Here is a 14088-nt window from a genome sequence, read left to right on the forward strand (position 1 = left end):
TCTTATCACCAAGCAAACAGAAAATGCTTTGTGCCTGGATACAAACCGTATGTTGGTCCGTCTTACATGTGAGTGTCACTAGGTGGTAGCAGAGCTCAACGGGACATGGGTCGTCTCTGTGTCATCACAGCGAATCCTTTCTGAGACAAAGCTAGTTATTCTACTAAAAAGTTTGATTTTGCTTCAGGTTTGTGTTCCATCTGTCCTGATGAAGCCACATGATCTATACCAACCTAGTCATTGAGCGTTGTATATTGTCAAAAGCTGTTAAACTAAATATGAATGAAAATGAAATTCTTTACCATGAAATAACAAGTTCACCTTCAAAACTGAGGCTAATTTGACAATGATTTAAAAAAAGAAAAGAAGCACAACACAGTTGAATGCTAGATGCTAATTTATTACACAAAGTAGACTAACAGCTTAATTTAAGATGACTCAAATAATTATTACTCACAATTTGTATGAAATCCAAAAGACCTCGGTTGGAACAAGGGCAATCACAACATGACAACTGATGAGTGAGGGGATTAGCAAGAGGAATAAACCCTCGACAAAGTCAACACACATTTTCAAGAGCAGTTACTCACAGACAGCCTTGCCTACCAAGAGCCAAAAAAATATATTACATGTTTTGAATTGAAATGAGTGAAAAGGTTATGGCGCCCCAGAGCTGTAAAACCAATGGGTGATTTGGAGCAATGGGAGAGGGGATGAGAAAGTTAATGACATCCAATGACTGACGGTATACGACTGGTCCTGCATGGCTCAGTGCGTGAGAATCAGAACTGGATGCTCTGCAACTATGCTATCATCCTGCATCCAGCCAGCCGCCTTCTGTAAAATATACTACTGGTGTCACACTCTTTACGCTGTTCGCCAGACTGTGTGACATCATGGCCATAAATTAGCAGGAATCGTCTATGAGGCAATAGGAGAGAGTGAGAGTGTTGAGAGCGGAGCAGAAAGACAGAGAAAGTTTAAAAGAGCCAGTGTTTACTGGTGTACAAGCCTCTCCTCCCAACAGGAATTCTTTCCATGTTTCGTCACTGCCCACTTGCCCACATGCAAACGTCTACAGAGGGAGGTTGAATCGCCTCCTGATGTCATTTCCTCAACTTTCACTTACAATCATATTGAGAAAAACATGGTTTCACATATGAGCTTTAACATGTACAGTATATAGTGTTTGTACAGTTTACATGTCATATCTACAGGCCTCAAACATGAATTCAGCAACAACAGCGATAAGGCCACCAAAACAGAGTACAACATCCTGTTTGCAACTACCACTGTGAACACGCGTGAGATCAGTCAAAAATCGCCTCTAGTCCCGTAAGTTCAATAGCAATGATTAGTAATAGTCATGAAAAATAAGAGCACCTAAGGTCTCAATGGCAGTGTTTATATCAATCGTGAATAATCATAACACTGCAATCATAGGCTACCTCATATCTCCCGAAAGCTTTTCAAGAACTGTATTTTTAATAAGAGAAATCAGAACAACCTAATAGTCAGATACATGGCCATGCATTTTCATAAAATACAGAATTGCATGTTCGGGGTTTTACTCATTTACTCGGCACCAACTGTAAAGAAGCAGCAATAATTCAACATAGTTGTCATATTACAGGATTTATTTTTGCTCCAAAATACCGTTAAAACATGCTCCACATGGCACATGTTCTACTTCAGATTAACTGGAATCAAATTTGACGAGTCTGTAGACGAATTGGAGTACATACCGTCAAAAAACATATCTGACTTCAACTTAACATAGGCAGAATTCATGACCGATGATGCCTTGTATTCAGCTTTTGAAAAAAAATGTTAAGAGTTCATCCAAATCAAGAGCTAATAAGACTGATTTTAATGTAATATCAAAATCCTTAAAGAGAAAACAGTAACCACATTTATGTCAACTGATGTATTCACAGATTTTTAAGAAAGTTGAATGAAATGTGTGTGGAGTGTGTGGAGGGAAAAGGGAGACCAGATGATTCCCTCCAATTTATATTTTCTTTGACCCTCAGCGACAACGAACTTCCCTTCTTCTAAATCACAAGACAGTTTGGATAAACCTCGGGATCCTTGGTGATTGAATACAGGCTCCACACTGAGGGACCCCCTGGTGAGCACGCTCAGACGTTGGCCTTCTTGTTGAGGAGTATAGAGCAGCATGTGAGGGCTCCGTCAACTTTGACCTTCTCCAAGTTGGACACGGGGATCAGCATGTAGTCCTTCAACTTCTCGAACACCTGCGAGACACACAGACACGAAGATCATTGGAGAAACATGTTTAACGCTATGATATAGTTCAATCAAGAACCTGTCCTTCCACATAAAAAAAAAGAAGTAAATTGAAATACAAAATAGATATTTTCATTGCAACAGCTGTTCCTTACTTGCCTCATGACTCTGCCCCTGGGTAGCACATCTGTGGGGCAGTGTTATAGGTATTGGCCAGCCAGCACTACAACAAGCCTTTTGGAAAAGACTGACGTACCGCCCAGTTGGCAGGAGTTAAACTGAAAGGGAGAGCTTATGCAATGCTTCAGTTTGTTTACTCCACTTGACAACGTGTAATGTTCCGTCATATAAACGCCCCGCACAGAGAGACACAAATTGTGAAGTAGGAGAACAAGCATTCATATAAAAAAAAGATGGGAGTGAGAACTATTAAGACATTCTCAAAAGACCCTCGTAAAGTAGTGCGTCACCCTGTGGACCTTTTCCAAAAGAAAACCGGTGTTTTCCTACTAGACTTCCAAACCAGGATATTTTTCTCTTTAAACTCTCATTTTAACCCTGCTGTGATACCGAGCGAGGCCTTCTGGCGGGACCAGCTAGACACATTCTTATCTCATGATGCAATATGGCTGACGAGGCCTCCGGTGATCTAAATAACGTGTTTGAAGACACCGCTCTCATGTGCCTTATAACTCTCGACTCCTCTCTACCCAAAACAGTTAAACGATGGCACTGCATCATCATACTCTTCTGTAACCACATTATACCACTTACACATATGGTGTTAATGCATATTTCAATACAATTTCAGTATGTAGTGGCGAGGCAGTGGGGTCAACGTAGCCAGCAAGGGTGGTCCAGGGGCATGCTTCCTCAGGGAGAATTTTAGTCTGTGAAAGCCCAAATTTGTCACTATCCTATCATATCCTTTGGTCTTAATTATTATAGATATTATCTCCACCAGAAAGACCATGCGATCGGTTGTGAGTGTACACCTCTTTCTGTCCAGGGCGAATATCGCATTCTGCTGCCACACACCTGCATAATGTCTTGGGTGCCCAGTTATGGCTGCATGCTCAAGGACTTCTCATGGTTACATAGGCTCACGCTCTCTCAAAACATTTGCTATTGCCTGTTCTGATTCTGCTTACCCTCACCTATCACTGCCTGGCATTATGAATCCAAATTTGATGCATTCAGGGTCATATTTCCTCACCACACGAGGCCTGAGGCAGGGTTGTCTCCCACATCACACATTTTGTGTCGCTGCATCCAAGAGAACGTAAGCTGACCAACCGTGGCAAAACACTTTTGCCTCGACCTGGTGATGTTCATTGAAATGATGCTTTGTTTTAATTACGATGTTTTCTTATGTATGTGAATCCTTGAGCACATTTAGATGTACATTTCCAGCCGAGTTCTCATTACTTCAGGTGATGTTCATGTGTTCGGTTGGAGGGTGGCTTGGTCTCACACAGAAGGAGCTGCTATATTTCACGAGGGCTTTTGTCTGCTCAGTTTCTTTATCTCCAAACTGAACCCTCCAGAGCCGTCGCCACTGCTAACCATTAAAGATGCCCCGTCTCCACGCCCTCCGACCCCCACCAATCCTCTCTCATGACCTTTGTTAACGTGGAACGCTTATGTAACTTCACAAGCAAACTAAAACTAGACCGGAGATTAGGACAGACAATGATTCGAGTTAGAAAGCAGCAGAAGTCTTGCATAGTGACTCTGTGGTTCAGCAATAAGTTCCCTTGGGAAACATGTACCAACTGTGGACTTACTGTACAGCAAGGCATGATAGGCAACTCTCAACTACGTGCCGTTGATATGTTTCCACTTTCATAAGCTCCAATTCCTTAAACACAGGTTTGGACCAAAAAATGTGTTCCAGGTCAATTTTTGGTGGGTTTGAACATTGAAAAGGAAACTGGATCATGGAACTAACATGCATTCCTCAAATATTGCTTGAAATGGTTGAAACAGTTGCTTCCAAAATAGGAAGCACAAGATACACGAATAGATTTTCATTATGCTCAACTTGAATTCCCTCAGATAATCTTCCTGGACAAAAAAATGATTCACTGCCGTGGATTTAAGTCCAAAGACATATCATTTTGTGAATTCTTCCCTCTATAAATGGATGGTGGAGGTAGGGGTTTTAACCACAGAGTACATTGTGAGGTCTGAAACCTGTCTCTGCAGACTGTAGGGTGCGGGGTTGGATCCTGTGAGAATGACCCCAAGGCATCTTAATGACACGGCTACTGCTCAGCTTTCCCAACCCCCGACACACAAAGTGAGACAATAACATGTCATTCACACAGCGAACTAGAGTGGAAACAATATGCAAGCATCTTGAGCACGTTGGCACGTTTTGATGGTGTTTGCAAGTCGGTTTTAGAAAGGTTGTGAGTTCACTGTTGGAGTTCACCCGGCATGTCGAGCCAGCAAACAGCACTTCACAGTTTAACACAGAACACATGCCATACGAATAGTTCACAAGAGGCCGCTGGGGGAAACTCTCAACATTTCTTTGAAATCACTCTCATCCCTATCGATGTATTTTGGCATTTCACTTATGAGTTACGGAAATAGTGCCAACTTGGCAACCATAAGTACAAAAATACAATTTTCGATAAAACGGCAGGTAATTTTACTTTCATCAGGAATTGGTGCAGTCAGGGTAGCATACTTATTTTTTATAATACATTTTTGGAATTTTCTCTACTTTTGCCTACTCTTATTTTAGAGTAGACCTGAGACCACTAGGCCATCTGATATATATGATGTCATTTTAGATACTTAAATTGATTTATTGTGGTCCTGCTGTAGACACCACACTGATACAATAAAGTTGATATGGCAAATGCATTAACAAACAGCAGCTTTTTTACACATCCAGCAGATATGGAGCAACATAAATATCTGTCTCTTTAGCAGCTAAATGCGCCATTGTGTTCACCAGCTGGCTGCTAACTTTGTCGGTCTGCTATTTAATGCTGGAGAGGACGGGTTTTAAGAAGACGCTGTGGAGCTGGGGGAAACTGCACTGGTGATAATCTGGTGACTGCTTTCACGTACACATTTGTCCCATGTTGATTACATCAGCTTTAAAAGGGCCAGTGTGAAGTAAGGAATATAATATTCATAAGTATGTTTTCTTTAATGTATAATCACCTGAAAATAAGACTCTTTATGTTGTTGTTACCGTGGAATGAGCCATTTATAACTAGGAGTAGGTCCTCTTCATGGAGTCCGCTACGGGGCACCGCCATGTTTCAACAGCAGCCCAAGGCGAACAAACCAAACGCTGACTCTCTATAGGACCATTCACATCCATAATCTGTGGACCGAGTCCTGCCCACTAAAGGCCACTTCACATTAAACTGCAGGTTCTTTTATTTTAAAAGCACAGTGCTAGCTGTGGTTGACCTGCGGCAGTCTGTGTGAAACAACCGTAGGGTTTCCCTCTCCAGACACTTGTTTATCTCAGAGGTCTGGACGGGATGGAGAGCAACAAAAGCAAGTGCTCTTTAAATTTAAGCCACTAAACCAGTCTGGTTGTCCCGACAGTGTTTCTTCCTCCCAAAGTTGTGACCTCAGGATTGTAAATGAATGTTATTGTGTGTGGATGTGAAGTGAGCTGAGCGTTACCTTTGCACTTTCTGGAAACTGTTCTGCTGTGGGGTGCAGAAGCACATGTCCCTTATTAGGTAGGTTCATGTAGATGCAGTTGGCAGCGTAGTCATCAGGCACCGTCAGGTTGTCATAGCGATGGTCACTCATTTGCTGCATGATCTACTCACAGATAAGAGACAGGAAATAAACACTTAGGTAAACTAACGACAGCCTCGGGGGAGTCCTACAGGGAGACTTTCAGAGAGACAGACAGAAAACAGTGATTCAGACTATCAGGCACTTTGAGTCTGAAGCAAGGCCACAATACCAAAGGCAGCACCACATCTTTCTGCTGGCCAAACCACTCTCGGGGCCTGGGGGGCCGTAATGGAGAACACAGGAGCAGACAGACATTCTTTCTCGGCAGATGTCATGTTATTTATGTAACCTGAAAGAGTTGAAAGTGGGACAGGCAGTGGGGGGAGCGAGGCACAGAAGACGCCCATGTTGCCAAGTGGAGTCAGGGTTGAGGATGTTATGACCAGAGGAGAGACAGGTGCCTCTTCATGTTTATGAGCAGAACATCTGCGACGGATACCTCAGAGACGAGAAGGGGAGGGGGAGGTGGAAAGCGAGTGCAAAAAAAAAAAAAAATCCAGAGCCTCAACATTCAGCAAAGGTATTTTGAGAAGTGAGATTTCGGCACCAGATATAGACCTCCCGTGAGCTTTTCTATCGCCCATTTCTCTGTCATCATCTTTCATCTTTAATCAAGGGCAGGATAGGTTGACTGTTTGCTCATGATTACCAGTCAAACATGGTCACTTATAAAACTTAAAATGATCAAAGAGAAAATCTGTAGATTCAACAAACGCCCCCTATGGGACAACACAGAGTCCAAAATATAAAATGTATGACGTCTTGCATGACGCACATATAGGTTTGGGGGAGTGGCTGTGAGCAAATGTGATGACACAACCTTCAATGTGGGAGGAAAATGTGAGATTTGTGAGTCCAAAGGGCTTTGTGGCTTAAGACTGACCCACTGGATCGGTTGTAACAGGGTACTCCATTAGAGCTTTCCTGAAAAAAAATCTATTGAGCACACAGGAAGGAACACATTGTATGTTTCTGGCAGCAGCATCAGTGCTTGGTTGAAATAAATACAAGAACAATTGTGTGCGGTTCGTAGCGGTAAATCCCATCATCATATAGAAATCCCAAGGAAAAAGTTGTCACGCGACTTGACTCATTGTTAAATAAGTGATCTCTGGAAAGTAACATGCAAAGCCAACACCATAATGAACATTTTGCTCCAACAATGTTAAAAGCAAAAAAGCGGGAAATCATGCATTACACCAGTGTAGCATAACTAACTCGCCATAACTCGATGATATGATGTATAAACTGTAAATGAACGGTCCCTGCAAATGCCTGACAGAATACATCTATTCATATGGGAGCTAAGATTGCCATTTCTGAGTGCAAGGCTGCAGGGTGGAGTTCATCCAGTGTGCTCACATAATGTACGTCTGTATGTATGACACATTCCCATGTCACTTGTGGGTGTGTTAGGTGATTGCAGCAGCCCTAAATGAAAACACTGTCCATGTGCGTGACCGCCAACACGGTCTCCCACATACAGGGGGATTAGTAGTGGTAAAGGGGAGAATAAACGTGGACTCCACCAAATATCATAGTTCCTGCTTCACTCAAGAGTGTGAGGAAAATGTCCGAGAGCAAAATGTCACTGTGCTTCGTGTAAAGTTCTGATCCATGAAATGCAATTAAATCCTCAGAAAAATTCACTTGATTGATGGAACAGTTGGTTCTCTGTTCAATGTCCGTAAGTGCAACCAGTCAATATAAGAAAAGATCATTTTTCTTTATACTGATTTATACTGATTTAACTTACTTGTGTAAATGTTTGAAATCAGGATTTGGTCATCAAACACAAGTCATCCTGAATATAAACTTCACCGTGTTGTCGCCTCATTATCTATAAAAACAAGTGTGCAAACATCCTCGAGGTGAAAATCAAACTCTGACCAGTAGTGAGCAATGACCTCATGAATCAAACAGGGCTGAGTGACTGGTGATCTACAGTCTGCCCCGGGAGGCAAATGTAGGGAGGGAATAGTGTGTGAGAGAACAGGAAGCGGTTGCTGCAGATATTTCAGGATGATGACTTCATAAGTGAAGCTTGGCAGTGACAGCGGCAGATGGATGATGAAATCAATCCGGTCGACGTGTATTCTGACCCGTGGGAGAGCTAAACACAGACAGGGGACTACACACATTCTTAGCACACACCCCAGATATAGACAGACAGCAAAACAGCGTGTAAACGAACAGCCTTATTCACCAGATGTTCTTCTACTCTAAACCCACACTGCCAACAGGTCAGGGTCTCGTCTCTTGTCTGAATATCTAATAGCAGCACAATTCTAGCTCCTAAAGACAAACAGAATTAGTCGGACTCCAACTTTAATTTGTACAAGGTCTCTTTGTCCAGGGGTACGCAAACAAGGAGCCGTATTGCCATAACAGCTGCACCCACATCCAAAACAAGCACTTTTAATTCATTTAAACATCATTTACGATATCTCACTCCCCCCACAAAGAGAACATTGCCCAATTACAAATCCAGGGTCGTTAAAAGTCCTTTAAAATAGTTTCTAATTAGCGCAGGAGAAGGTGACGTCAGCCGTGATTAGAAAACGAGTGGCCTGTCATTACGTCTCACTCCTCCTCGCTCCAGTAGCTAATCACTGGGGCAGGAATGTTAACGAGTCAGTGCTGGAATATTAAATCAATTCGCGCATGCGTTTAAGTACAGATTCTTAACTTCCTGTGTACACTTCAGCTATGCAAAACCAACAAGTCTGACCTCGTGCTGGTCTCAAGCGCTTTGCTTCATTAGGATGTGCTGTCGGATGGTCTGGTTTGAATCGCCCCATGAGATACTACTAAGTGGCTTCTACTTGACTTAAAGTAACCTTGTGTCGGGTCGGGCCAGTAGGGGGAGATATCACACTAGGAGGCGAATGAAGAGCCCTGCCAGAAAGGATCTGTCAAGGCCAAGGGTGTGTGTAAGTCTTCATACATGTGTAGATAAACATAAAAGCATGCGTGTCTATGCTGTGTAAACACAACGTCAATTATTGCACTGTATTTTAGTCTTGTGTGCTGAGAGAAAGGTTCACATAGAGTCTCAGGTGTTGACGTTTGGGAATTTTAGGGATAATTCCATCAGAGGGATGGGCTGAGATTCATCACTCTTTTTGAGAAAACGACAAAGCCGTCTCTGTCGGGGTGTAAACTGCCTCTTGTTCATGTCGAGCCCTTCAGCATCCCCTGGGTTTTATTTCTTTTAGGACTATTGTTACGATGGAGCTAGATCGATTCAGAAGCCTTTTATGCGGTAAATGCGGTAATGAGCTCACACCGTTAAATGGAATACCTCTGTAATTGAAGCTGGAGTGTGAGCGCTAGGGGCAATCCCCTTAGCTTTGCTGAGAATATGAATTAATGACGAAGGATTAAGGTGACAGGTGGTCTCAGTGTGCCTGCAGTGGGAAGCAGCAATCGAGTTGTAAGTAAGGGAGTCTGCTCTGAATCAACACGCGTAATGTCCTGTCTTGTAGTGTTATTCTTGCTGAATACTTTGCAGAGCAGGAGGGAAAAAAAGGACAGGGCTGGTAATACCAACAGTATCGAGCCAAGAGTCGACCAAAAATAAAAATAAAATCAGCTGCGTCATAATTATAAACACAATGCCACTACATTGATTCAGTGGTTTCTATGACCACAGCTGGGGGAGGCATAGCGATGAGATGATGCTTTTACTGTACATACAACACATAGATACACAAACTCCATACTTTGAGGGTTTTCTGTGCTGGTTCACTGGCGCCGATGAGAATAAGGCCCGGTCCTCCCATACTGCAGAAGCTTTTCAGGTGCAGCCCTTCCAGCACAGGCACGGTCGACACAGCGTAGTCCTGCAAAACACAATCCAATTAGGTGAAGCGAAAAACAAAATATGAATAAGTCCCAGGTGATAAAAATGATTTTAATTAATGGCAGCTCTCTCTACGGTCAAACTGCAGGAATCACTTTGGGATTGTGGTGTCAAACATTAAGAGCCTGCCTCTACATCTGCTGACATAATGCTTCCTCACCATTGTTATTCTTTGTGGGTATAGTTACCTACTGTGTTAACAAAAATACACATACCTTATGACCAGCAACAATGTCAAAACTCAAAACATAGCTGTGGTTATACTGTCCCACAAATATTTGCAATGACCTGTATATCTGTACAACGTAACGCTTCCTCGTTTCTTCATATGTGGCTGAACAAATGATTCGAAAACAAATACAAATGTAGTTTCATCCATATCAGATAATCTTCATGAAGGCAGGAATGGATTAGACAGGTGTGATGACACAGTGCAAGCCTTCCTTTGTTTGTGACAATGCTTCACAATCCACAACGAAGCACTGCAGCTCCAGTCGGTGTACGTGAAATGATGTGAAATGTAATATATATATATTTCTTTATAGAAAAGCACTGTGGTGGTTTGTGCAGGATCATTAAATTGTGTCTAAAGTGGCTTTTAAAATGAAATAGCGGAAACAGCGGGATCGTCTGGGAGATGATGTTACTGAGCCCTGGGCTCACAGTGTTATTACAGAGCAACTTGAAGAAACTTGATTGGAAAGGCTTTATGTTGCTGCAGGATGTTGCATACCAAATGTCGAGTTGTACAAAACAAAACAAAAACGACTGCTATTGATAAAAGTGGTAATAACACCTGAACATGGCATTTAGGCTGCTTTAAAATCTTTAAAGGCCCTAAAACGTTCTCTTTAATATTCATGACCAAAGCAACAATCAAAGTTCAGAAAAATATATAATATGATTCATTTGTTATCCATTAAGAATGTGTGGGTGCGGTTTAATCACATTTAAAGGGTTACTTCGGTATTTTTCAATCTGGACCCTATTTTCCCATGTTTTTGTGTCTGAATGGCAAATAGGAACAACAATTTCTGAAATGTATTTAGTTTTGATTGAGAGTGCTGTAGACGGCAGCCGATCACAGGCTGCCATGTTTATGCAAGCTGGCACCATCATTAACGTCCACTACAAGTGCTTGTCTTTGCCAAGAGAGGCTTTGATTGTAATTATTAGAGTCTCGATCGAGGAGAAGTCAAGGTCTGAAATGTCGCGAGGTGACGTGACAACGGTGGAAACACTGCAAGCTGGCTGAGCAGAGTTTGTTGTGTTGGAGTACAGAAAGCATGGCTTAGTGTTATCGATACGATTTTCAGTGTGAAGGCTGAATATTTAGATGGTTTCGACAATGTGGATGAGGTCTGATGGCCCTCTGCATTTAATTGAGCCAGAGTATAAGGATATACAGATTTCACAACAAGACTTAACCTTCAGCGGGACAAACTAAAAAGGTAAGAAAAACGTTTTATTACTCAGTAGGATCCTTTCCACATTGTTGTCAGACACTTACAACAACAACACGAGCCTGTCAGTGGCAAAAACAAGCACTTTTAGTGGACACAACGTTACATTGATGCTCACTTACAGCGTTATCCCTCAATATCGGACCAGTAATAAAACTGTTGTCCCCATTTGTCACTAAGACACAAAAAATATGGGAAAAACAGGGTCCTGGTTCACAAACCAGTGAAGTTCCCCTTTAATAAACAGAAGGCTGGCAACATAAGCAAACAACACTACAACCGTCCTCACATTTTGTTGCACTGCCCACTATAAAACCATGAGAAAAGCGAGGACAAGAAGAGAAATATAGAAATCTCTCACGTGAAATGACCAAAGGTATGGCAGAAGATAGAGTGTTCATGTAGGTTCAGAATAAGAGGCCCGTTAAGTAAATATGTTTGCCTTTAATTCTCTAAACTCTTCAGAATGAGGATGAAAGAAGCATTCAGCCAGCAATTGCATCCATATTGATTGATATCTGGTCTATATTTAGGATCATTTTTTAAATACTTTCTCGGGAGCTATTTATCTTTAGCCTTCAGCAGCTGATTTAGGACCGACCCCTTCATGAAAATGTTAGTTGAAAGCCTTCTCGCTAGCAAGAATTAAAGCCTGGGGTCCATATTTGAAGAATTACAGCATAGCATAGCCTCCTGAAACACCACAGACTTGGTTTGGATTTTGATTTACAGGACTGCAAGAATTCCCCACTTTCAACATGATTGATTGAGCATTTGAAACTCACCGTTTGTAACAAAAAGCCAGTTGAGTCCTACAGAGATTTGTAAACCTTGAAGTGATGCTCAGCTATAATTTGAACTATGTGAGACTTCAAACTTCCACAAGACCTTTCCTTCCTGAATGTGCGTGAATACATTTATATGAGCTTATAAATTTAGGTTTGTGCCTAGGAACTGACATCCCTGTGTTTTCTTAATGACATAATGTGTTTTGAATTGTTTTTTTTATAGCTCGTAGCTTCATAAAACCCTATGAGGTACTGGAAGTATGTACACTGTCCATAGTTACTCTTTTGTGACCTTTTCCATTCAAGTATATTGACTTTTCAAGTCAATATTTGTACTGCATCATTAGCTCAAATTAAAGCGCTATGATTCACTGAAACAGTTATTGTGAATGAACAGAATAGCATTTGGCAGCTCATCATGCCAAAAACTTAAATCACTCCATCCAACGTTTTCCTGAAATCTTTCCTTGGCACTTGTTCAGAAGATACAAAAGGACACGTGGGAATTATGAATCTGAACTTCCTTCACTCCTTATTCATAAATGGGAAGTTACAGTTCAAAATTGAAAGTAGGAGTCATACTTTTCTTAAAGAGAGAGACTGAGTTGCTTTTCATCCGCACTAACAGGTTTGCTGCTATGTTGTGATCTGAAAAAACCCATTGACCAACCCACAAGCACAGCAGACTGAGCTTCACTGTTGACGTACTTAACAGTGTTCATATTTTTGGTTTATTTGTAAATTTGGAGTCACCACCTCTCAATGCAGATGAAAAGAAGTAGTTTGGCCTCTATTATTCTGAACAAACTCATTCAATCAAAAGCACCATCTGCTTTAACCTCTTCAAGGACCATAAAGAAAAGAGCTTCGACATCTGTACGCAGTTGTTGAGTGATAAACAAACCTGGCAACAAAGTGACCCTTAATTTGATAATGATAGGAAAAAAAAAACGTGATAGGAGGAATCAATCTGATAAAAAATGGAAAAAACAATGGACGCTCAAGTGATTTTTCCTAGTGTCATTTACCAGTGACGCATCATTAACTCCTGTTTTATCAAAGATAACAGAAAACACAGAGGAATCCATAATGAGGACTTCAAATCAGATACAGACTGGAAGAAGGAAGCACAGCAATAAGGCCATTCAGGTTACCGTAATGTGTTGAACTCTTAACGCCTTGACCCACCCCCGAACTTGTGAGTAAACCGGCTTTCCTCTTTTGTTACGGTCTCTCAGAGCAAATCCAAAAGTCATGCGTGTAAATCTGCAGTATGAAACTCCTTCACATTACAATAACAGTAGACAAGATAGATAGAATCAGTCAGTGTTTGTGACCCACACCATGACCCTGTTTCTAGGCTGCATGCCTAAATTCTTTCAGTTTGCCTGAATCTGTTGTTGCAACAAGGTTTGGGATATTTAGCAGAATATTTCCTTTGGTGACTTTTGAGCTCAACTATGGTCTATCAAGGTCAGGCCTTATTCAGAAAGTAGTCGGGGAAAAAAACAACATAAGCCATAGACCAGGCTTATACACTTACGGTTGCCGTTTACTTTACGAATAAGGCCGGCAATGTCATGAGAAAACCAAAACCAACAAAGCGCGTTTCAATGCTTTCGGACTTCTCTTTCTTGACTTTGGCACTCAGCTTCAAGCTTATTTGTTCCTACAGAAGACATAAATCCATAAAAGGCTGGGTACCTTAGTTTTTTGCAAATGTTACCTAAACGGAGGGAAATAGTAGCCAATTTGTTACGCTGGATGGTATTCATGGTTGCCGGACAGAATAGTTCTAGTGTAGTATCATAACGAGAGAACTCTGTGTCACGCTAAGTGCAACGCTGGGTGTCACTGATGAGTCTTTAAGTTTAAGTTTTTGAATAACAATGAAAATCTTTAGCACGGAGTAATACGCCTCAACAGGCTCTGGGTACAC

The 14088-nt window shown here is 41.7% G+C and overlaps 1 protein-coding gene across 2 annotated transcripts in view; it reads right to left on the reverse strand.

The window, feature by feature from the left end:
- Positions 1-379: 379 nt before the first annotated feature.
- Positions 380-14088, reverse strand: part of ddah1 (dimethylarginine dimethylaminohydrolase 1) — a 64699-nt gene continuing 50990 nt past the window's right edge. For both annotated transcript variants that reach the window (XM_079266570.1, XM_079266569.1), the window contains 3 exons: positions 9759-9878; positions 5911-6054; positions 380-2258 (listed from right to left, as the gene is read on the reverse strand). In XM_079266570.1, coding sequence (XP_079122696.1) covers positions 2142-2258; positions 5911-6054; positions 9759-9878 — 381 coding nt within the window. In that variant the 3' untranslated portion in view covers positions 380-2141. The remainder of the gene's footprint in view (positions 2259-5910; positions 6055-9758; positions 9879-14088) is intronic.

This window comes from Melanostigma gelatinosum, assembly GCF_949748355.1.
Source record: "Melanostigma gelatinosum genome assembly, chromosome: 4".
In the NCBI taxonomy this organism is placed as follows: domain Eukaryota; kingdom Metazoa; phylum Chordata; class Actinopteri; order Perciformes; family Zoarcidae; genus Melanostigma; species Melanostigma gelatinosum.